General features: G+C 42.3%; 1 protein-coding gene across 1 annotated transcript in view; it reads left to right on the top strand.

Annotated features, from left to right (window-relative positions):
- The window catches only part of ITGBL1 (integrin subunit beta like 1), a 1057888-nt gene that overhangs the window by 34380 nt on the left and 998127 nt on the right, over positions 1 to 25381 (top strand). The window contains exon 2 of the mRNA XM_069205062.1: positions 18646 to 18860. Coding sequence (XP_069061163.1) covers positions 18646 to 18860 — 215 coding nt within the window. The remainder of the gene's footprint in view (positions 1 to 18645; positions 18861 to 25381) is intronic.

Here is a 25381-nt window from a genome sequence, read left to right as displayed (position 1 = left end):
CCACACATATCACATACACATACAACATTCCATCAAATTATAAATATTCATCCGTATTTTTCTGCAACTCGTAACTCATAAATTCAAACTAATCTCCCAATCGTAATAAATGATTCAATGATTTCATATAGGGATGACCGTCATATATAGAAGTGCTGATGATGAGCCTTCAAAAGTTCACTGACTTTCCTCAATCCAATATATCTTGAAAGTATAGTCCATTCGATATCCATCATTCAATTCAAACATTTACCATCCAAATGGCTTTTGGATTATTGTTCATTTCCATGTATGTCTTCCAATTTAATCATGTGCCATCAAACCTGCCGACGTGCTTTTCGGTGGACTTACATGTAGGGTATATACCCCTTACTCACCGCCACCTTCTTCAGGGCAGTCAACTCTTAATACTGCATAACATCTTCTTTGCCATTCTGTGTCTGATTAGAATCAAATATATTAATCAATCACAAATACTTAGAGTTACCAAGCAAAAAAACATATACAATGCGTCTGTTCACACAAACACCACACCCGAATCCGTGATGGTAAGAGCCCTCGCCCCAATGGTGCAAGTCACCCAAAACCCAAAAATCTACTAATAGATAAAAAGTTAAAATCACCTTATACAAAGAAAAGAGAATTCCAGATACAGAAATAATTGTGCCAAACGATGCTGCTTACCGGAGATACAAATAGCATAAAGACTTATCGCCTAAAGAGTCAGATGGAGCTGCTGTTACTTGCTACAAAAGAAATGAAAATGCTTTAAAATGCCCAGGCCCGTATAAGCTGAAGCACATTCCTGTGTCACACTGCCGTTCTGCAATAAAGCCCAGAGACGCCGTTTACCTCAATAACATGAAAACGGGGGCCGACCGAATAGAGAATCTGTCTCGGATAGAATTAAACCGGCCCTCAGCGTTCCTCGGTAATTTAAAACTGCTGAGAGTGCGCGGCAAACAGAAATATGCCGTAAACATAGAAAAGGGATGTACGTCTCACATCCGATCTTTCCCATAAAGTTGCGGCCATCTTAGCCTAACCAAATTTTTATACAGAAGCCTTTATCAATATTTCCAATTCTATAAGCTGAAAGATTACCTCCATAGAACTAAAAAAGAGAGTGGAAACAAACCCTAATATTTTGGGACAATGTAAACCCACATCCGAACATCTGCATATAGATAGTGACCATCAATATGTAGATAAATATGAGATCCTGAAGTATATGCACCGAGACGGTGGACAAAAACAAAGCTAATCAGCTAGAAAGTGTCAAAAAAGTGATCCAACAAAAAGAAAACGCCAGGAGGATCTCACATGGCATTATACCAAGGGATATCCTCATTGAGTCCACTCTTGTATGTCTCTAATAAAAAAATCCCAAAATCGTCTTTCTTTTTCCTTAATTGTTCGGAACCTGACTCATTTTTTGCAAATACTTTTTCCAGAATAACCCATCTCAATTCATCCTCATGATGGTTGTGAGCCACCCAATGTGTCACTAATGGAGCATTGAGTTCTAATCGAAGATTTATGTTCCGACAATCAAATTCTGAACTCCCTAGAAGTCTCACCAACATATCCAAGATTATATGGACATAAAATGAGATAGATCAAGTTCTTCGATCTACAATTCGTCATCCCAGTGAGAAGAAGTTTCTTCCCATTGTGTGTGATATCCTTGCACTGTAGGAAAGAGGTGTGTACGTGATGTCTCGGATAGATGTTGTACTAGTAGTGGACACATCCAGTACCAAATACTATGCCTAGACATAGTTTAAACCTGTTCTTACATTGGATGTGCTCTGTACAGTACAGCACACATAGAAAATTGGAAATGTTAGGATAAATTAAAACATTGCTAATTTTTAAAACCTGCTTCAAAGAAGCTTTATATTTTGGTTCAAAGTACTTCCTGCCATTTTTAGTAGATAGAGTTTGGTTCAAAACCCGTGGGTGGTTGCATGGGAGGTCCATGTACCATCCATGGACAGCTCCCTTGAACGAAAGCAATGCAAACCAGTGCTAGCACTACTTTGTGTTACTTTAGGGCTACTTTCCAGCACAATACACAATACATTTGTACACAGAAAAGTAAATCCCAAACCAATAATTTGCACCGTGTCGTATCACTATTGTAGTGAAAATCAGGTGTAGATTGTTAGTAAATCTACCCCTAGATTGATCTAACATCTACTGAGTAATATCCCACAGGACAAAGTAGTTATCTGTAGTGCAGAGACCTTCTCATCAACCCAAGACGCAAAACCATCTTTAAATAAACCTAAGCCGAAAATTAGGCTAATAAAACAGGAGTTTGAAGGGTCACTTGTATCACCTTTCTTTAAAACGAGCATAACCATAGCTCCCATCCAAGAGCCCATGAATAATCCCAGATGGGTAAAGTGAACAAAAAAAGACTACGTATTATGTCCACCATACGAAATTATGAATTATAATCTCTACTGGCAGATTATCTGGCCTGCAGCTTAATTTTATCATCAAGATGGTATCCTTTGCATTCAATGTAATTATGGATTCAAGACAGTAGTAATCCATCATATACTCATTCTATACTGTGAGCGCTCCCAATTTAACATACAGCTTGACAAATGAAGAACCCACATTTACCCTTGAACAACACCAATCAGGAGATCGGCAGGGTTATTTAACCAACCATTTACTATCAACCAAAATGTCCTTGTGTTTCCAGCATCAATATTTTCTCACATTACCTGCCATTTACGAAGGTAAAATGCAGAGTTTTTATCAATACTTAAAGCCGTACATTCTTTCTTCTAAACCTGGGAAAATAGAGTCAAGTTCTTGTTTGTTCTCTGTTTTCTAGCATCTCTCTACTTTCCTTGATTTTGATCTACGCAACTGGTAATCACAATCAAACTGTATATCTCCCATAGAAGCATATCTTGCCTTCATGCTTAAGGCAGATCAACTGATGACTTGGTGGTATTTTAAGCATAAGAACACAGTACATATTAGCTTATCGTAACCCACATATGCTATAGCCAATGCTTTAAATGGGCAGGTACTGTCTGGTACTGAGTAGTTCGACTTCCCCAATTTGAAAGGGAGAGTACCTGCCCTTCTCAGTACTACTGCAGTACATTTGGAGAGCAATCAGGTAATCTACATAGTGAGTACCTGCGCTTCTATATTTCCATTTAAACCACTGGTTGTAGCTCAGCAAGCACAATACGTTTTATCAAATCAGGCTGAGTATGAAGTCACTGAAGGAACTCTACTGATGATAAAATAATATGGAACACATTTATTGGAAGCATATACACATTCCTTCCTGAAAGGGATAATACGCTGTACCCCACTCGCCTCTTGGAAAAGTACTTTAAAGTCCATAAAATCATGGTAATGATAAACTAAAAGTAAAACATTTAGGGCCAGATGTACGAAGCATTTTCCACTTCGCAAACGGTGTGCTATTTGGGATGTACAGACCCATTTTTGCGATTCGGTAATCTATTCTGTTCTGAAAAAATGAAAAGGAAACTTTTCATTTTTTGTTTTTGAAATAAATCTCGTTTTCCGTTAAGGAAAACAGGCTGCATTAAAAAAAAAAACAGCTTTATTTAAAAGCAGTCACAGACATGGTGGTCTGCTGTCTCCAGCAGGCCACCATACCTGTGAGGGCGACCATCCCCAATGGGGTCACAAATTGCGACCTACCTCATGAATATTCATGAGGTAGGTCATTTGCGACCCCACTGGGAATCGCAAGCAGTGTCATTGACAATGTTGTACATTAGGTTTTGCAACTCTCAAATTGTGAGTTGCTATGACTCGCAATTTGCATGTCGCAAAACCTGATGTTCGTACATGTGGCCCTTAGTTATCAGGTCAGTATTGTTTACCAACCCTAAATGTTTTTTCCAGGTTGGCGTATTTAGAGGAGAGCGCAAATTAAGACAGATCAACCAAAATCTAGACAAAATGTGACATTCTGGACTTCCTTAATTTGAAAGGGGAGTACCTGCCCTTCTCGTTGGGGCAGTTAAAGCCCCAACGTAAGATGGAAAATGAGCCACAGCGATGATAAAGTTTAAAACAAATCTTGCTATGAATCATCATAAACAAAATGGCATAGAATAAATCAAAATCACCTCACTTCCATAAAGCAACAAAGGATAACGTGTAATCCTGGTAAAAGGCACCTAGATTAAACATTTAATAGCAAAGAGAAGGATAGTGTGAAAGGCTTATCTACATTTGCAAGTTTGGTAGACCCTAAAGGATTAAGCTAATGAAACTTGGGGCTGCAGGATGTTGTTAGATTATTGCCATTACTGAATCAGGTTGCCTCCCAATATTGGGGCCTTGTTCTGTTTAAAAGCTCGTGCTGTTCTTTTTTTATATAATTTCCATTATTGTTTTTAACAATACAGGAATACAGTCAAACAGCTAAAATATTTTCATAATCCTTGAGTCTATTAACATAGTTTGGTGCAACAATTAAATATAAAACATGCCCAAAAGGAAAATAGGACTACACAGACATAGTAGGTACACGTGTTTGGTGATATACATCTTAGTCAATTAGAGTATAACATGGTCATTTTAAATAATAATATCTATGTAATACACCTTCTAATGGCCACCCACGTTGCCTTATCCTGCTCACGTTGGTTTGATGCATTGCATTGCTTTCCAGTGCCTCACCTCCTCTGCGGCCGTTTCGTCTTTGCTTTGTGCTGAAGAGAAACATCGATTGATTCCTATGAATTAAGACTTAATTACACCTCTAAAAAGTGATATCTTGACCTGTGTGTATTGGACTTTTGCCATTTTGGTCTTGTTCTATTCAGATAAATATTATCTATTTGTCTGGTGTAGAATACTTTTTGTGGTGTTTTCATTGTGTTACTGTATGAGTTATTGCACAAATACTTTACACATTACCTTCTAAATTAAGTCTGCTGGATTTGTGCCAAGCTTCCGGTGGGTGAGCACAGGACAATATAGGTTGTGTTGTGACTTACCCTGACTTCGATTGTGGTCCGTACTTGAACAGGTTGCATATCTCTTCCAACTAGAGACACAATTTCTAACAGTGGTGCACAACCTACTGTTGTTATGCTTGTTGGCCAAGTCTAAGTAATTCTTTTTTGGTAAGGAGGATTATGCCATAACTGGAGATGATTGTATACATCATAGTCTGGTGAATACCAGAGACTAGTGTGCTGGTTTGGGGAGACAACTCACAGGGAGTGATATCCTAAGATCATGGATCTAAGGACTCAGTTATATTAACCACTTCGCTGCCAGGCCTTTTCCCCCTCAACTGGTCGAGCCTTTTTTTGGCTATTTGGGGAAGTTCGCGCTTAGGCCCTCATAACATTTTGTCTACATAAGCTATCCACGCCAAATTTGTGTCCTTATTTTCCAACATCCTAGGGATTCTAAATGTACCCAGAGTTTGTGGGTTCCCCTGGAGGAGACCAAGAAATTAGGCAAAATACAGCTAAAATATCGTTTTACTCAGAAAAATGGGAAAAAGAGCTGCAGAAGAAAGCATGTGTTTTTCACCCTGAAAATGGCATCAACAAAGGGTTTACCGGGCTAAAATCACCATGTTCCCAGCTTTCAGGAAGAGGCAGACTTAAGTCAGAAAACCACATTTTTCAACACAATTTTGCCATTTTACTACGACATACCCAATTGTTACTATCTTTTGTGATTTCAGCCTCCTTCCAGTTAGTGACAGAAATGGGTGTGAAAGAAATGGTGGATCCTGAACAGCTAAACATTTCTGAAAAGTAGACACATTTCTAAATTCAGCAAGGGGTCATTTAGGTGGATCCTGCAAAATTTTCCTACAGAAAATAACAGCTGAAATAAATTAATATTGAAATTGAGCTGAAAAAACCCCCAGCCATTTCTGTCCATGTTTTCTTCTGTAACTTTTCGTTCTATGGCAGATTTGTGAAAGCAATATACTATTACGTCTGCTGGACTCTTCTGGTTGTGGGGATACATAGGGCTTGTAGGTTCATTAAGAACCCTAGGTACCCAGAACCAAAAAATGAGCTGCACCTTGCCATGGGTTTTCATTGTATACCGGATATACAGCAGTTAATTTGGTAAAATATAAAGAGGAAAAATTGGGTATCTAAGAAACATTTGTATTTTCAAAATGGGCACAAGATAAGGTGTTTGAGAAGCAGTGGTTATTTGCACATCTCTGAATTCGGGGGTCCCCATACTAGCATCTGAATTACAGGGCATTTTTCAAATACACTTCTTTCTTTCACACTGCCTTACGTTTGGAAGGAAAAAAATTAGAGAAAGACAAGGGGCAATAACACCTGTTCTTCTATTCTGTGTTCCCCCAAGTCTCCTCCATAAAAATGGCTCCTCACTTATGTGGGTGGGCCTAGACCTCGCAACAGGAAAGGCCCCCTGAAAAAAACAGGGACACATCACATTTTTACATTAAAATCTGACGTGTTTTTTGGAAAGTGCCTAGCTGTGGATTTTTGCCCCTAGCTCATTTGGCACCTAGGGAAACCTAGCAAACCTGGGCATTTTTGAAAACTAGACACATAGGGGAACCCAGGATGGGGTAACTTTTGATGCTCTCGCCAGGTTCTGTTACCCAGAATCCTTTGCAAACTTCAACATTTGGCAAAAAAACACTTTTAGCTCAAATTTCGGTGCTGCAAAGTTCTGGATTCTGAGGGGAGCCACATACTTCCTTCTACCCAGCATTCCCCCACATCTCTCGATAAAAATGGTACCTCACTTGTGTGGGTAGGTCTAGTGCCCGGGACAGGAAATGCTTAAAAACACTACGCGGACACATAAAACATTATCAATTACAAAACTTCCTGTTTTTGCGGGGGACACCTGCGTTTTTGGTCCTGGGCCATCTAAGGAAACCTACCAAACCCAGACATTTCTGAAAACTAGATACCCAAGGGAGTCCAGGGAGATGTGGCTTGTGTGGACCTCCCAGTGTTTTCTTACCCAGAATCCTCAGCAAACCTCAAATTTAGCTAATAAATCACATTTTCCCCACATTTCTGCGTGGGATCACTGCACCGGGACAAATTTCCTTCCACCCAATGTTCCCCTCAGTCTCCCGATAAAAATGATATGTCACTTGTGTAGGTGGGCCAACTGCCTATGACAGGGAACCATGTTGCAAATGAGGGGGAACCAAAGCGGGTCCAAAAGGGCAGTTTGGAAAAAAATGTTTTTTGACTGATAAGTGGGACAGAATATTTATTGGCATAACAATGCTGGGTGGTAGGACTTTGTGGATTCCTGCAGATTCCAGAAGGTTCTATTACACAAATGTGGGGAAAATGTGTGATTTCAAGCAAAGTTGGAGGTTTGCAGGGCATTGTGTGTAAGAAAATGGTGCGGGGTGCATGTGAAGCACACTATCCTGGACTGACCCAGATGTTTAGTTTTCAGATGTGGCTAGGTCTCGTAGATTTGTATAGTTGGCAGCGTCTCATAGTCCAAAAAGTACAGCCCTCACCATTCTAAGTGGGACGATTTTGAGAGTTAGCCAAGCTCTGATGGCCCAAATGTGAAATCAAAACCCCAAATAATCAAATGTCCTCTTGCTTGTCATTGGGATAAGATCTTTTAGTCGGTGGGCGAGGGAGAGCTGAAAGACCGTTACCCCCTTCAGTTGGGGTGGGGGCATAACCATGCCCATACTGGTTGGTATCTTACAAACCACAGAGGATAACCCATGAAAACCCAAAGGGTCTGGGTAGAAACTTATTGCAAAACAACATTGACACCCTAGGAACCAATTATAACCATGATCATCCCATCCCTCATATCAAAACATGCAGCAGAGACCCATACTTATTCAGGAGAACATCCTTTATTACATATAAAAAATATATTATTTCCTCATATATATATACAAAATATACAATCCCCCATCGTATCACCCAAAAAGAAGGACAGAACAAAGTGCAAATAGATCAAGTGCTCATGATTTAGAAAAGAAAAAGGATAGTCTATCTCCCACTAAACCAATCAAAAAAATGAACTTAAAAAATATATAACAGCCTGTTGGTCGTTCCTTTTACCACATTGAATCATAATGTTGTTTTAAACAGGATTCCATCCCCAATTTAGTCCTTCAAAAAACGAAACAAAACAAAAAAACAAAAAATCCAGGCTAAAGCATCATCGTTGATGTTTCGACCCCCTCTAGCTCTTGGGCCTACTCCCGGCTCCACAAGGGGTCTTTCTCAGGACTAATCGATAGGGGACATCTACAATTATCCAAAAGAATAAATCAGCCTTCATATTATCTCCTCAATCTCCTTAATACTACGCTGCACTATCATCCTTCCCAGTACTCACCCACATTTCTCCGTATTACATTGAAACATCTGTCTTCACCAATATCACTTGAACAATCCACCAATCTAAAAAACATAAATAAAGGACTAACCCAGTCAGTCACCTCACATACCAATTAAACAATCACACAAAAATCACTCACAACTCACTCTTACCCCAAATTCATATGATTAATTCTCCCAATTTTCTTCTTCAAACCAATTCACACCAAAAACCTTCCATGTATCATTGCTTCCAATTCTATTTTCTTGCCTTAAAAAGAAATAAACAAGTCTCATTTATATATCCTTCAAGCCCATCTCAAGCCTATATACATATTAAGGCTTAGTAGCTTCATTGTAACTCCAACTTAATAAGAGGGCACATTTGTTGGCCCCTCAAACGGTCAAATACCTCACTCCCCAAAAACATTGCCTTATTTAGGATAAGACCGAAACCCATCCAAAATAAACCACTAAAAACATTTTATCAGGAAAATATCAGACCTCCCCAATAAGCACATTACCTTTCAATTGCTGGTATTACTTCTGACCGTCGGCGAGGCCTCTATCTGTCTTCTGGAGACGCGACGAGAGAAAAGCCCGCATTTAAATACCCTTGATTGACGCGCATGCATGCGTCGTCTGCAACAATGTACGGAATGCGGCAATACTTGCATTCAACTTCCTCTGTGTACTAGTTGAACACCAACAACTAAATTGAAACAACAATATTAAAAATACAAAAAATCTTATTAAGGGCACAACTCATATATTTGAAACTCACTATCCCACACATAACCTGATGAGAGCAAAGCCCGCGTTTAAATATCCTTGATTGACACGCATGCATGCATCTACAAAAATGTACGGATCGCGGAAATACTCGCATTTGTCTAAACATGTTACTCCGGAAACAGAGACGGCATTCCAACTATCAACATTTCTCACTAGTATCAACTTCCTCTATGTACTAGTTGAAAACCGACAACTAAATTGAAACAACGAATTTAAAAATACAAAACATCCAATATACAGCGCAACTAATATATTTGAAACTAACTATCCCACACATACCGCGTGGTGGTTGGAGAGGGGGTTAAGGTCAGAATCAAACCAACCTCTATAGGGCACTACTTAGTCATTTAAGACTCACTAGTGCATGCATAATGCATTGTGATTAAAAACGCTGACCTACAACAAAGTCGGAAAGCAGAATCATCATTGCTTAAATCATAAATAAGTCTATTGTCAAATTAGCGCCACTCAACTTAAATCCTTTCACTTCTCTTATTTGACCCCCAGTTCTTTAGGAGGAAGATGTATCTACCTAAAAAATAGACAACCATTTCTCACATGGTACCCCGATATGGACTTTCAATGTTAATATTAAATATTCAATGTTATTCCTAGTCCCGCCAGGGCAAACCAACTGTCCCTTGATCTCAACCATATCATCAACCAGAATAGCCCAGACTCAATCGATCAGCATACATGTTTCAAACCCAGAAACAAACTGTCTCAACCTTTCGATAGACTGGCTGTTTGTCTCGCTATTTCCTCATATTCATTCAAACCCTGAAGGACAAAGTCCAGGAGATGAATCCATTTATATTCTCGTAAATTAAGACTGTCTGATACACTCCCCCCTCGTTGGTTGACATTGATTTTGTCAATCACCAACCATCTCAATGAGTCCACCGGATGATTCAATGCAGTAAAGTGATCCCCCAAAGGTGCACCATGAATTTTACATCTAATCCGACTACAATGTTGCATAATCCGCACCTTCACTTTCTGTTTTGTCTGCCCAACACATATTAAATCACAAGGACATTTAATCACATAGATTACATTGTTACTATTGCAATTAGAATATTCTTTGAATGTCACAGACACATGTCTATGATTAAATGTTTTCATTTCCAGACATTGTACACATGCTTTACATGATCCACATTTAAAATGACCCACAATCTTCGGTAAATTCAACATCGTAAACAAAGAGGGTCTCGGAGGTTCCGCCAGCAAAGAGCTAACCACCCAATCCTTGATGTTCTTGCCCCTCTTAAACGCATGCATAGGAGGATCATTTACTTCAAGTTCATCTGAAATTAATGTCCAATGCTGGTTAATGATCTTCCTTATTCTGTACAATATGTTGTAACACAAATCATCCTATTGTTACATATATCTGTACGGACCCCGGGTTCAAGTAAAAACTCTTGATGGTAAAACCAAGCTCTTTTGCGTGCTTTCCTCACTATACCGTTTGGATAGCCCCGTATAAGCAACTGGTTCATCATATCTTCAGATTCCACAAAATAATCCTGTTTACGGGAACAATTCCTCCGGAGACAGAGGAATTGACTATAAGGCAAATGATCCCTCAGGTTGTGGGAATGATGACTGTGTATTGTAAAGAGAATTTCTCTCACTTTCCTTCCTATACAGAGTGGTATAAAGTTGGTTCTCTTGCACTCTAATAGTTATATCCAAAAAAATTATCTCAAGAGAGCCATGCTGTATAGCAAATTATATATCCTCTTATCGCCTGTTTAGCCATTTATGGAAATCCAGCAGATCACACTGCGTACATGTCCAAATCATTAACACATCATCTATATACCGTTTCCATAGGGTTATATGTGCACAATATGGTAATGTTCTATCAAGGATAAACTGTTGTTCAAAATTATCTATATACAAAATCGGTACATCCGGTGCATAAGTTGCGCCCATAGCTACTCCTTTCGTCTGTACATAATACTCCCCCTGAAAGAAGTAAAATTCCTGGTCATTGCTATCTCCAATAGATCAACAATGAAAGCCGTAGGCACTTGCATCAGCGGTGCTCTACCATCCAATGTTTCTCTAATCACCTGTAAAGCATGTCCCTGAGGGATATTAGTGTATAATGAAATAATGTCCATTGTTACCACTGTTACCAATATTTGGTTCTCACAATCAAAATGTACATCATCAATCAGTTTAATAGTCTCCATTGTATCTCTCACATAAGCGGCAGTCACTGGTACTAAAGGTTTTAAAAAGTAATCAACATACTTACAAACCGGTTCTAGAATTGAGCCGCACCTTGATATAATCAGGCGTCCTGGAGGTTTTACAGGATTCTTTTGTATTTTAAGTAGTGTATAAATCGTAGGGATACGAGGATTCTTTTTATTCAAAAAAAGTGTATTCCAAATCTGTGAGAAAACCCATCAAGACACCCTCACTTGTAATTCTTTTAATCAAATCTACCACCTCACTTGTCAGGTTACGTTCCAATTTCCTATAACTTCCTATATCTGCCAGTTGCATAAGATCTTTTTTTTGTAGTCACTAGTGTTCTGTACTACTATGGCTCCTCCCTTTTCTGCCATTTTTATCACTATTTCCTTATTAGATTTTAATACAGATAATGCCTCCCTTTCTGCTTTCGTGAAATTATATTTCACATACCTTCCCTTAGAAACCAAGTTCATCACATCTCTCATAACCACCTGTTCAAATGCCAATATTTTATGTGACATTAATTGCACGGGTGAAAATCAAGTTCTAAGGCCTGTAATAGAAACTCGGGGCCTAGACATAGATTGATTAAAATAATATCACAATCTAACTTTCCGAAAGAATTGATGTAATTCCATTTTCAAATTAAAGGAATTTGGTAAATTAGTAGGAACAAAGGATAAGCCTTTCAATAATGCCTGTTCTTCTGATGGTGATAATTGATAAGTTGATAAATTGACCACCGGATTGGGTTGATTCACCACCTGTAGTGCTGTCTCAGTGTTTGTATTTACCCATGCTCCTCCTGTTGGAAGCAAGCCTGTTTCCTGCCTCTGTATCTGCCCCTCCCCCAACCACGTTCTCTGGGGAAGCCCCTGTTCCATGGGTGTCCCCTTCCTCTGTGCTGGGTCTTTTGTGTAGGTCCTAAAAAAGGACCAGATGCCAAATCTATCTGATGGAAATCTGGCTCACGGGATGCTGTACTTGTGTTGGACTGCTCATTATCACTTTCACCTCCACTAGCGCCTGAGGACTCCGAAAAGGTAGTATATCGTCTGGGTCCTCCCCGACCTCTAGTAGAATATCTTCCTCTAGAGTCTTGTTTGTAATATTCATCTGTCAGATAGCGGTAGGTCGATCTCTTGTCATAGAGAATAATATCTCTGGCCAATTTATCAAGTTTATGAGCTTGTGTGTTAGTGTCAAACTCCTTCATCGTCCTTTCTAAATGATCTAAAGCCTCTTTAGCATTAATTAATGCCTTATTTTCTAGAATCTCCTTTTTCAATTCAGCAATCTCCTTCATCAATTTCTGCACCTCTTCTAAAGCTGTTTCCACCCCAAGTATCATCCAATGTCTGGAGCAATTATTGGCTACCCAACTAAAGTTCTCTTTAAATTTAGGATTATCCACAAAAATTTCTGGTTCATTTCTAACCTGCAATCCTAATGGAATAGCATTCGACTGTAAATGTTTGGTTAGTAAATGTCCATGTAAGCGAGTTCGTACTAATTTCTTCTCAAGTCTCTCCAACGTATTAATCCTTTCATTCAATGACAAATCAATCATAGAAGATACATTTCCCAGAAATTCAGTTGCAGTCTGGCCCGATATCAACCTATTAATGTAATCCTCGCTATATGAAAGTGTCTCCTTATCAAAGGGCATTTTAACAAATTATTGTTATCAATTATAAACAACTTAAATATAAAACAAAACAAACCCTTTGCAGATAAAAACATGCTCTAAGGGTATCTTTATTCTGTCCTTCTTTTTCGGTGATACTATGGGGGATTTTATATTTTGTATATATATGAGAAAATAATATATTTTGTATATGTAATAAAGGATGTTCTCCTGAATAAGTATGGGTCTATGCTGCATGTTTTGATATGAGGGATGGGATGATCATACTGGGTGGTAGCCATCACCCCACAATTTTTTTTTTTTATTCCCTGGCATCTATTTGGCTTTCTGCCCCCACTGGGGAGTGGATCGGGCGTAATTGCCCCATCTGCCGACCGGTGGACAGAACAACTTTGTACCTATTTATTTGGGGTAGGGGTATGGCTATACCCCCAACTTCTTTTTTTAAAACAAATCTTCCCTGGTGTCTCACAAAAATAAGCCGATCTGTCCCCTAGGGCGGCAGAAATGGCCAACAGTAATGTGCCCCCATGGAGAGCGACCCTTGCCCATGGGGCTGCTCCTCCAAAGAAAACACACACACCAATCCCTAGTGCCTAAGTGACTTCTTCCCCCCTTGGGGGCAGATGGGCCTAATAGAAATAGGCCGATATGCCCCCAATGGGGGCAGAAATGGCCTACAATAATTTGCCCCCATGGGGAACGGCCCTTGTCCAAGGGGCCGCTCGTCTTATGTTTAATATTAAATAAAAAAAAATCCCTGCTGTCTAGCAGTGTCTGCCCCCCTTGGGAGCAGATTGGCCTAAAATAAAATTGCCCCCCAGGGGAGCGACCCTTGCCTAAGGGGTCACTCCCCTTGTTTGAAATTGGCACAACAACAAAAATCCCTGGTGTCTAGTGGTTTCTGCCCCCCTTGGTGGCAGATTGCCCTAATAAAAATAGGCCGCTTTGCCCCCTAGGGGGACAGAAATGGGCTAAAATAAAATTTCCCCCCCAGGTGAGTGACCCTTGCCTAAAGGGTCGCTCCCCAGCCATAATTTAAAAAAATATATATATACATGTAGCCTTGGTGCCTAGTGGTTTCTGCCACCCTTGGGGGCAGATCAGCCTAAATAAAATAGGCCTATCTGCCCCCAAGGGGCGGCAATAAATTCCTTTAAAAAATGCCCCCCTCCCAGGGGAGCGACCTTTGTTTAAGGGGTCGCTCCCCTTGAGTGAAATTGGCTTTTAAAAAATCCCTGGTGTCTAGTGGTTTGTGCGCCCCTTGGGGGCAGATTGGCCTAATAGAAATAGGCTGATCTGCTCCCAAGGGGGGCAGAAATGGCCTAAAATATCAACTTATTAATGTAATCCTCACTATATGAAAGTGTCATTTTAACAAATTTTTGTTATCAATTATAAACTACTTAAATAGAAAACAAAACATACCCTTCGCAGATAAAAACCTGCTCTAAGAGTATCTTTGTTCTGTCCTTCTTTTTTGGTGATACGATGGGGGATTTTATATTTTGTATATATATGAGGAAAGAATATATTTTGTATATGTAATAAAGGATGTTCTCCTGAATAAGTATGGGTCTATGCTGCATGTTTTGATATGAGTGATGGGATGATCATACTGGGTGGTAGCCATCACCCCAAATGTTTTATTTATTTAATTCCCTGGCATCTAGTTGCCTTTCTGCCCCCACTGGGGAGTGGATCGGGGGTAATTGCCCCATATGCCCACCGGTGGACAGAACAACTTTGTACCCATTTATTTGGGTAGGGCTATGGCCATACCCCAACGTCTTTAAAAAAAAGAAAAAGTCTTCCCTGGTGTCTTACAAAAATAGGCTGATCTGCCCGCAATGGGGCAGAAATGGCCTACAATAATTTGCCCCCATGGGGAACGGCCCTTGCCCAAGGGGCCACTCCTCTTACGTATAATATTAAAGAAAAAAAAATCCCTGGTGTCTAGCAGTGTCTGTCCCCCTTGGGAGCAGATTGGCCTAAAATACAATTGGCCCCCGGGAAGCGACCATTGCCTAAGGGGTCACTCCCCTTGCGTGAAATTGGCACAGCAACAAAAATCCCTGGTATCTAGTGGTTTCTGCCCTGCATGGGGGCAGATTGCCCTAATAAAAATAGGCCGCTCTGCCCCCTAAGGGGGCAGAAATGGCCTAAAATAAACCCCCCCCCCCTAAGTGAGTGACCCTTGCCTAAAGGGTCGCTCCCCATCCATAATTAAAAAATATATATTTATATAGCCTTGGTGCCTAGTGGTTTCTGCCGCCCTTAGGGGCAGATCAGCCTAATTAAAATAGGCAGATCTGCCCCCAAGGGGCGGCAATAAAGGCCTTAAAAAAATGCCCCCCTCCCAGGGGAGCGACCCTTGTCTAAGGGGTCGCTCCCCTTGAGTGAAATTGGCTTTCAAAAAATCCCTGGTGTCTGGTGGTTTCTGCGCCCCTTGGGGGCAGATCGGCCTAATAAAAATAGGCTGATCTGCTCCCAAGGTGGGCAGAAATGGCCTAAAATAAATTTGCCCCCCAAGGGGAGCGTCCCTTGCATAAGGGGTCGCTTCCCACCTGTAAAATAAAAAAATATCCCTGGTGCCTAATGGCTTAAATAAAATAGGCGGATCTGCCCCCAAAGGGGGCAGAAAAGGCCTTAAGAAAATGCCCCCCAGGAGAGCGACCCTTGCCCAAGGGGTCGCTCCCATTCATTGTTTATATAAAAAAAAAACTCCCTGGTGTCTAGTGGGCATTCCTGGAGCATGATCTCTATGCGATCATGCTGCAGGAATGCTCAGAGAGACATTAAAGGAAAGGAAAAGCCTTTCCTTTCCTTTCATGCCTCTCAGATCTCCCCCACCCTCTGATCGGAAGAGAAACAAAAGTGTTTCTCTTTCTATCACGCTGGAAGCTGAGCTTCCAGCGTGATGGAGATGACCTCTGATGAGGTCAGTACACGATCGTGCATTGATGTCATCAGATGTCACGGGGAGGGGGTCAGGGGTGACAGGGGAAGCGCTTCCCATGCCATCCCTGACCAGGGGAGGAGGGTGGGAGGCCCATGGGGGGAGCGCTAGGGCTCCCCCTGTAGCCCAGTGCAGGACGTAATGGTTACGTCCTCGGCACAATAGCGCTGCAGATGAGGATGTAACCATTACGTTCAGGGCACCCAAGGGGTTAATGCATGCACACCATTGATTAGTTTGTGGGTTTTGGGAATTAGAGCATGCTTTGACTAATGATGATGCCCATTTTCTGCTCCAGGTTGATCTTGGTAACCTTTTAGGGTTGTTTGAATACCTCTGGGCCTTGAGTGGTGAATGTTCTTTTTAAAGTATATTTGTATGGAGCTCTTAGATGTAGGCACGGTGTTGAGACTCAGTTTCTTTCCCTTCATCCCCATAGGTGTGGTAGTCTAATGACGGCGTTCTGGGAGTCCCCTGAAATTAGAAAGAGGTCAAAACATTGACAATATTCCCTGATGGTGGACCACAAAATGTAAAAAAGAGGGTGAAAAAATATGTTTTGACCCTCTCTAATGGGTTTATGAACTGTGAAATGTATACCACCATAGGGATTATCTTGTGGTCCAACAATTTAATGGCTGTTTTCTATTGAAGTTGATATTTGGGCAAGGAAGAATGAGCATTTATTTACTAAAATGTCAATCTGACATTTCGAAAAAAATGAGTGTATTGAAAAGGATATTTAAAGCTGATAGTTGAGTTATAATTCATGCAGATTTGAGGACAATTTAGGCTGATGTTGCCAAATAATTTACTTGGTGGTTGTAATCTGGAATATCGAGTAACAATCGTTGTGATAAATTAATATCTGATATAATAGGCAATATGTGAGAACCAAATATCGAAAGGCACATGCATATAGGGAAGTATAGATTTACTACTCCTAATTCCACAACTACGTTCCTTGAAGATGTATATCTACAAGGTGCATATATGGGGAGTTAGATACAGAAAATCTATACATACTGATGTGTCTATATTTTTGTTCTTGATATCTTGGCTATGATATTAAGGTATTACAATATACCCTGTCAGATATTCAGGACCCACTACTTACTTGGTCACAGAGGGTGCACGTTTTCTGCTGAGATTCATATGAGGGCATTCCATGCTCTGTATAAATACAATTTTATGAGTCCAATATCATTATGTACAACAACTGCTTCTGGCCTCAGCCCTGGAGTGTGGTGGACAGTAATCTTGCTTTGTGAGCATATAACATTGATTTTAACAAGGGACCAACTCTTCCTCTTAGTCCAGAAATTGTGATATCTGCATAACTTTCAATTTTCTGTTCCCATCGTATTACATGTAGATAATTCATATAAAAGGCATGGGGTAAAATGTTACAGAAAGAGATGGGAAGTAGAATTGAATTCAAATGTTTGGAGGGCTCTTTTAAACTGCAAACCCATTGAATTGAAACTTTCTGAAAATCTATGGATTTACTGCCCATGTCTTGTGCAGTTTGTGCTATCTCAAGCTTAGACATTTTTCAAAACATTCTTGGAGAAACCCCATTCAAACTCCACTAGAAAGATGTAGGCACTTTCTGCAAACTATGAAATACTGCAATATTTTTATTACATTTTTACCAAAAACCCTTTGCTTCTTAAAGGCATTGCACAAGCACTGATTTTTACACTGCTGTGAACATCCCTTTTTGTACGCATATTTATTTTAGCGAGCCTTTCCCTTATCATCATCAGAGTCACGTATGAGGAGAACGTAGCACATCTAGTTTCAGATCCGTACTAACGCTCACAAGAAAAGAACTTGAATGGAAGAAGTTGAAGGGAAAGCAGGAAAGTCTGCAAACTATGCAAAGGCAATAATAGGAAAGTTTGCAAAACTTTGTAGAGTAGGACAGGAGGCACAGAGAGTTTGTCTTATCTTTGTCTTGCAGCGGATACATGAACAAGATAAAAACACACTTTTGAATGTATTTTGATGCTAGTATCATGTAGAATAGTTAACATGAGGCCTGTGTGAAAAGCTGAGTAGTGAAAGTACAACAATGGTTGATTGGACATATCAGAGGATGAAAACTCCATGGAGGATGGGACTAACTCTACTGATGGGTGTTGATATGTGGAAATTGAATGTCCTGGTCGCAGTTGTCCGATAAAGATGGCCCATGTTGCGTTTCCCATTAATGTGACATGAAAGTGGACTTTTCTATTGCTGTGGCCATAGATTGTCTCTAAAGCACACTTTAAACTTATAAGAGCACTCTCTTAACTTCCAGTTTAGAACTATATAATAATCTTCTTTTCTGTTTTATGGTTAAAGGTGTGCTACATACTACAGAGTAAGATTTCTCTGATGTGACGTACGGTCTCTATACTGTACTGTGGCATGTGTTTCTCTGTGGTCATTGTTGTCGATTGTGTATGTTACCGCATGTGTGGATTTGTTTAAAGAGCTTAGGATGTTCATGGGGTTTACTGGGGTTATTCTATGAAATGCCAAAATGCTTTGAGTGCACATTGTTTTAGTATAATTTGTTGCTTCTCATTTTTTGTTTGTAATTGGTTTTTCATCCCTCTAATCTCTCGTTTCACTTTGTTTTCCTCCTTCACGATCAATTCCTCACCCCTGCGCTTCTGCAGAGGAGCACAGGTGGTTCCTCCAGCCCAATGTAAGCTGTCCCGTGCAGCAGCAGAGAAGCGATGTAGGTCTCCGGATGGCTCACAGTGTAGTGGCCGTGGCACCTGTGACTGCGGTGTCTGCATCTGTGAAGTCACAGAGCCTGGCAAGTACTACGGGCCGCTATGTGAGTGCCACGACTGGGTGTGCCAGACCTATGATGGTGAAATTTGTGGAGGTAAGGTGGGCAAAAGCCACAAACAGGATATAATGCCAAGAGGAAATGTTGTATTAGACTGAGTTGTTGGAGTTTGCCAGTCCCTTACTCTCCATTTGAGTCCGTAAAAAGTGCATCTTTTATCAGAACGAGTTTTGTGTTCTCCAGAGCCAGTTTCAGAAATCAGATGGAGACATTTTAAATTTGCTGTGAGTTTTTCTTGTCCTTTATAAAGAGCTCCACCACCAGATAATGCACTGATGCTACAGAAAAATATAAAATATAAATAAATAAATACACATAAATATAATCAAATACGTAGTCACAATTAAAGAGTTGGTTGGTTGAGCAACATTTGTCACAGCTGTTTAGCATAAGTATTCAATCTTATAATGTCTATCACGAAAGTCCAATAGAATTTGAGTCATTACAATGAATTTTCAAGCTTAATCCGCAAAGATTTTTTAGGCCTTACGCCAGAGCGAAGCATGGTAAATTTCAGAAACTCTGCATGAAAAACTGTCAGATAATTGACAGCGGTGGACATATCGTTTATGCATCTCAAAATTTTGCTTTGGTTGTAGATTCCACAATCGTAAGTGGTGCACAAAAGAGTAGTTGTAATAGTTAATTTATGTTACAGAATCTTATAGAGTGCATAACTACCCAGAAATGGGCTTCCCAGCGTAAAGAGGAACCATGAGAGTAGGTGCATTGCTTTAGGAAAAGGTGCATCATCAGTTGCTTTGTGAAACTTAAGAAATTAGCATTGGATCTGAGGTGATTAGGCAGAGTGTTCCAGAGCTTAGACACTAGATAACCAAACGATCAGCCTCTGCCTCTTGCTCTTTGAATCATGGGAGTAGCCAGGAAAGAGCGATTGTTAGACCTTAGCTCTCTCCTGTTATTATATGGTGTAACAAGATGACTTAGGATGTGTAGGCAGTGTGCATGTTTTACCTTGTGCGCAATGCATAGAGCTTTAAATGTGATTTTTTTACTCACTGACAGCCAATGAAGGCTTGCCAGAGCCGAGAGCACGGACTGTATTTTTGGTAGGCCCAGCAGTATTCAGGTTGCAGCATTTTGAATAACTTTTTGCTTCTGAATCACATAGTCAGGGGTGCCTAGGGGTCAAATTGCGGCTCTCCCGGCACACCTCCACAGTTAATGAGGTGCCGCCTGGGGGATCACTGAGCTGGCAGTGCGGCTCTTATTCCTGATAGCTCACAATACGAGCTGGGAAACCCGATGCGCCCAAAGGGCCCTGAGGCGATCTGACCACAAAATGGAGGCAACCGGCGGCACAACCCGGGGTGAACGGCGGGTCGGGGGGACCCGGTAGCACTTACCTGCCTGACCCTGGGGTTCCTGAGGTTCCTGGGAGCTGAGGAGTCATCGGAGTAGTGGAGCGACCCGAGCGGTGATGTTTTTTAACTGAAGGGCGCCGTGAGTCCGGAGCATCTGGCCAAGATGGTGCCGCCCAACGGTGGAGTCCCCGGCCGGCATCCACCCGGAAGGGCCTGGTAGCGAGGGCACGGGGTGGGGGCGGCACCCCCCCTTCTCCTGGACAGACCTCCTGAAGAGCTGAGCCAGAATGCAGAAGGAGGACATATGGCCTGGAGCTAGCGGCTGGCGCCGGGACTTGTGACCTGGTCTTTGTCTCCCTGTAATATTCCTTGCAAGAGATCCTAGCAAAGGCTGCAGGCCCACTGAAGCGGCGGACGGCCCGAGAAAGAACCGGGGGAGACCTGAACCTCCCCCACCCAGAACAGGAGATGCAGGAGGTGAGCTGAACCAGAGGGCGGGGGAGAAGTGCGAGACCCTATGGGTTTGGGGGCACCGAAATGGAAGCAGTGCTCCCCCTTCTCTGGCAGGCCCCATCCCCAGAAGAACTGAGCCTGAACACATGGGGTGGATGGTGGACCGTGGCTGGCGGCTGGCGCTGGGAGTTGCTGCCTGGACTTTGCCTCCTTGTGGAACTATTTGTAAGAGACCCCATAAAAGCTGTGGGCCCACCGAGGTAGCAAGCTGTCCGATGGGGGACAGGAGGAGCCCTGAAGCCTCCCCCTACCTGGAACAGGGAACTCAGGAATGGCAAAAATAATAGGCGAAGGGAGGTGTGCAAGACCCTATGGTGTGGGAACTGAGGCCCTACGATCTGTAGCAACTGGCCCCCAACACTGAGATAACCGACCTTGGACGGCTGCGTGGTGACAATGTCCCCCGTGCCCTGGCTGCCTGCATCCCCCTGGGCCTAAACCTGGCCTTTAGACAGGCGCAGTGACACAGAAAGCATGCAGTGCCACTGAACTACCACACAACGGTTGCCCACTGGCCCGTTGTTCGGGCTTCTCCAATGCGGTCACCCTGAGCTCAAGCAGGGGGATGCCCCCCGGAGCAGAGGACTCAGGTCAGATAGGACTAGGAAAGATATAGCGCCCATCGGGGAGCACCGTCCACCACACCTAATTCAATGAAAGATCAGAAACTACATTGGACACCATACTGCAGGCCATAGTGGCCTCTAAGGAGGCACTAGAACTTAAAATTGATATAATAGCGACAGACCTGGGGATACCATGGCATGACCACAAAAGGTTAGCAGGACGCGTCTCCTCCACGGAACGCACCCAGGAGAGTGTACCAACGGGGATCCACTAAATCAGAGACCGTGTGAATGCACTGGAAGGCAAGATAAAATCGCTTGAAGCTTGAGCAGAAGACTCAGAAAATAGATCCAGGAGGAGCAATATTAGAATTATCGGCCTTCCACAAAGAATTGAGGGAACAGGAGCAGACATGACTGACTTTCTGGAGCAGTAGATCCATGACAACGTTGCACATGAGGTCCATCCCCATACTACGCATTTGAATCTGCCCACAGAGTGCCGTCCCGGCCACCACCGCCGGGCGTACTTCCTCGGCCAGTCATAGCTACATTATAATACTTTAAGGACCGAGATTATATTTTATCCCAAGCACAACAGAAAACTGAAATCCTGGTAGAAAATAGCTGTGTAGTAAATTTTTCCAGACTTTACCAAGGAATTCCAGAAACAGAGACCCTCCTATATAGAGGCTAAAAAGAAAATGAAATCAATGGGAATACAATATGCCTCGTTATTTCCAGCAAAACTCTGAATAACACATGATGGCAAAACACTATTTTTCACAACCCCCCAACAGCTTTGGCAATGGCTAGATTCAACCCCTATGAAAACTTCTGTAGATCCAGATAAACCGAACCTGAAGCGCAAAAAGACGGAACGAAGAGTGGCAAAGGAAAAGAGCAATGTGACCATCGACCCACAGCCAGGCCCTGCAGGACTGTAAAAGGGCGGTGGAGGTAGCGGCAGCACTGGGTGCACTTAGGTGATCCTCTTTCCTGAAAATGAGCAATGCATCAGACAATGCCACGGACCCAGAACACAACCCGATTTTTTCTAATGACTCTGAAGACCGGATGCCGGCGGTGACTCTGGGAACTTCTGACGAGATTGTCTGAGAAGAAGACACTCCAATATCAATGACATTATTAGCAGGAACACACAGATGGAAGTATAAACTGTGAGTAAGATACCCTGTCATATTTACTTGCCATTTTCCACTAGTTTAAAAACCTACTAAAAGGCAGTGAGCCTCGCCCTAGCTAGTGAAATGATAACTCCAATCAAACTAACTCTGGGGTTTGCTTAGAAAGAGTGGGCATGAAAAATGAAGCAATAATATCTCTAATGTAACTGTCATGATGGAATGCTGGGAGGGCCCCAATGAAGAGCTCCCCCCCATTAGCTATATATACTGGTTTGGATGGGGGGTTAACCTACCCCGTCCTGGGGAGGGGAAGTTGGGTGAGATGTGTTAAAGTTGTGAAAATTGAGAAATGTTTTGCACTTGTGTCAATGCACTCACTGCTGATTCTAAATGGCCCAATTGCATCTCGCCCGCGGTATTCTTCTGGCCATCCTGGGAGTCACTGGCCCTACAGTCCACTGTTCATGGCATCCTCTCTAACTTATAATTTTATCAGCTGGAATTTAAGGGGGCTTAATAGCATGGCTAAAAATATATAGTACACTCATATCTAAAGAGGAGAGGGAAACACATAGCATTAATTTTGGAGACTTATATTTCAGCCCAAGAGTGTGATGCACTCTAGAGGTTATGGCGGGCCAACTATATGCTACAGCCTTTTCTGCATTTGCTAGGGGGGTTTTGATATGGGTACGCCCGGGAGTACCCTTTAGGGCAACGACAGAACTGATTGACCCAGATGGGCGATATGTCCTAGTGTCCGGACAGTTGGCAGGCCAAGACCTCACAATAGCAGGAATATATACACCCAACCATGAGCAAGGTCCCTATCATGGATTGTGGCCCCACTTCTGACACAAGCAATACTCCTAGGGGGAGACTACAATTGTGTATCTGACACTGTTCTCGACAGATTACACCCTCCTCTGAACAACTCCCCAGTAACACGAGCAGCCAAATCCTTCTGAAACTGGCAAAACAATTGGGGCTTAGTGGACTCCTGGAGACAAATGCATCCTGGTCAGAGGGACTATTGCTTTTACTCAGGGGTGCATGACCTTCATGTTAGATTGGATGCCTTCCTGACCACACCTGACGTTCATAGCACTACACAGTCATTGGAGTACTTATGTAGGAAGTTGTCTGACCACAACCCTGTGTTGTTTTGACTATAATTCTTACAGAGCATGAGCACAAGCTGAAACTGACAAAGCTGGAACTTGGCTAGCATGGTTGGTGAACCTGACCCCCCTCAACTCCCTGATACTAGAGCTAGAGGCTGCAAATGGTGAATGACTGGTTCGCCAAATTGATATAAATGATATATTTGCTGAGTATTATACCTTCCTCTATGCGCTGCCTCGAGCGGACCTTGCTTCCATTCACCAGCAGTTCCTTGAAATGGGAAACCTCCCATATCTCCAAGGGGAAGATGTGCAGGATCTGGGGGGGCCAATTGCCATTTCCGAGATTAGAACAGCTATCAAAGTGATGGCCAGGGGTAAGGCACCTGGTCTATGCCACGTATTGCACTAAGTTAGCTCCTCGCTTGGTGGAGCTCTACACTGAGGCACTAGAAAGAGGTTGCCTACCCCGTATGACAAGAGAGCCTTAGTGATACCGTTACTGAGACCGGGCAAACCAACTACATTGGTACAGTCATATCGCCCCTTGTTCATGTTGAATATGGATTACAAAATCCTAAGTAAGAATCTGGCTACATGCCTCCTCCTACACATCCCACAATTGATCCATCTGGATCAAACAGGCTTTATTCCAAACCGTAGCACAGCCATTAACATTAGACACCTTGCATCCCTCCTATGCCCCCAGCACCCAGAGATGGACAGAGCAGTGATAAAGCAATCGATATAGAAAGGGCATTCAATAGTCTGAGATGGGACTATTTATATGGCGCTATGGAAAAGATGGGATTGGGACAAGGTTTCATCAGGTGGACCAAACTACTATATTCTGAACCCACTGCCTGTGTCAAGACAAAACACTTTTGGAGTCATATATAGTGGGCAGAGGCACAAGACAGGGTTGCCCCCCATCCTATTTGCAATAGCAGTGGAACCGTTAGCACACGCAGCCAGAGTGGGAACTAACTATGACGGGTTAACAATACATGGGCAATTGCATAAATTAGCACAATATGCGGATGATATGATTCTTTTCCTCAGAAATACAGACTCAGACTTATGGGGTGCTATCTCTCTACTCAAAGGCTTTGGGGCAATATCAGGCCTCCACATAAATTGACAAAAATCTCTCCTCTTCCCATTACAATGTCATATACCCCCACCACGAGACTTACAAGTGGGAGGAAAACACAATCCGGTATCTTGGAGTACAAATATATAATGACCCAAGTGACCTGCAGGAGGGGAATATGGGTGCAGCGATCAGGAAACTCAGTGATGGTATGGCGATCTGGGGGACACTCCCGCTGTCTGTGGCAGGTCACATTGTGGTAGTTAAAATGGTGGCTTTGCTGAGGCTGCTTCTATTTACAACACTACTAATCTTCCTACCAAAATCCTTAATCTCGGGAACTGAACACAATACTAATACACCACATCTAGGGGAAGGGTAGACGTAGAGTAGCTTTGAAAAGGTTGCAGCGCCCTTCGACAGAGGCTGGACTAGCTGCCACAGACATGGAATTATATTACCTAGCGGGTCAACTCCAATGGTTTGCACAGTGGCTGGACATGTGGCAATGGGCAAACGAGACGATACACAGTAGGACCCCTCCTTACCTCACATTGCTTCGTATCCTGCTGATGCCCAAATTGGCTCACCCCAGTGACACATCAGAATTACAAGTAATACGACGCTGCTGGCTATGTAGTCTGCAGCTCACTCGGATTAAATATTCTTACGCATCTGACCTCCCGTTGAGATGCTTAGTAACTTTACCAGGTGGGAAGAATCTGAGAGGGGTGTTGAGATGGGAGAAATAGGGTATCACCACCTTGGGAGATTTGTATACAGATGGA

Source organism: Pleurodeles waltl, chromosome 8 (genome assembly GCF_031143425.1).
Source record: "Pleurodeles waltl isolate 20211129_DDA chromosome 8, aPleWal1.hap1.20221129, whole genome shotgun sequence".
Classification (NCBI taxonomy): Eukaryota; Metazoa; Chordata; class Amphibia; order Caudata; family Salamandridae; genus Pleurodeles; species Pleurodeles waltl.
This window is presented reverse-complemented; position numbering and strand designations above follow the sequence as displayed.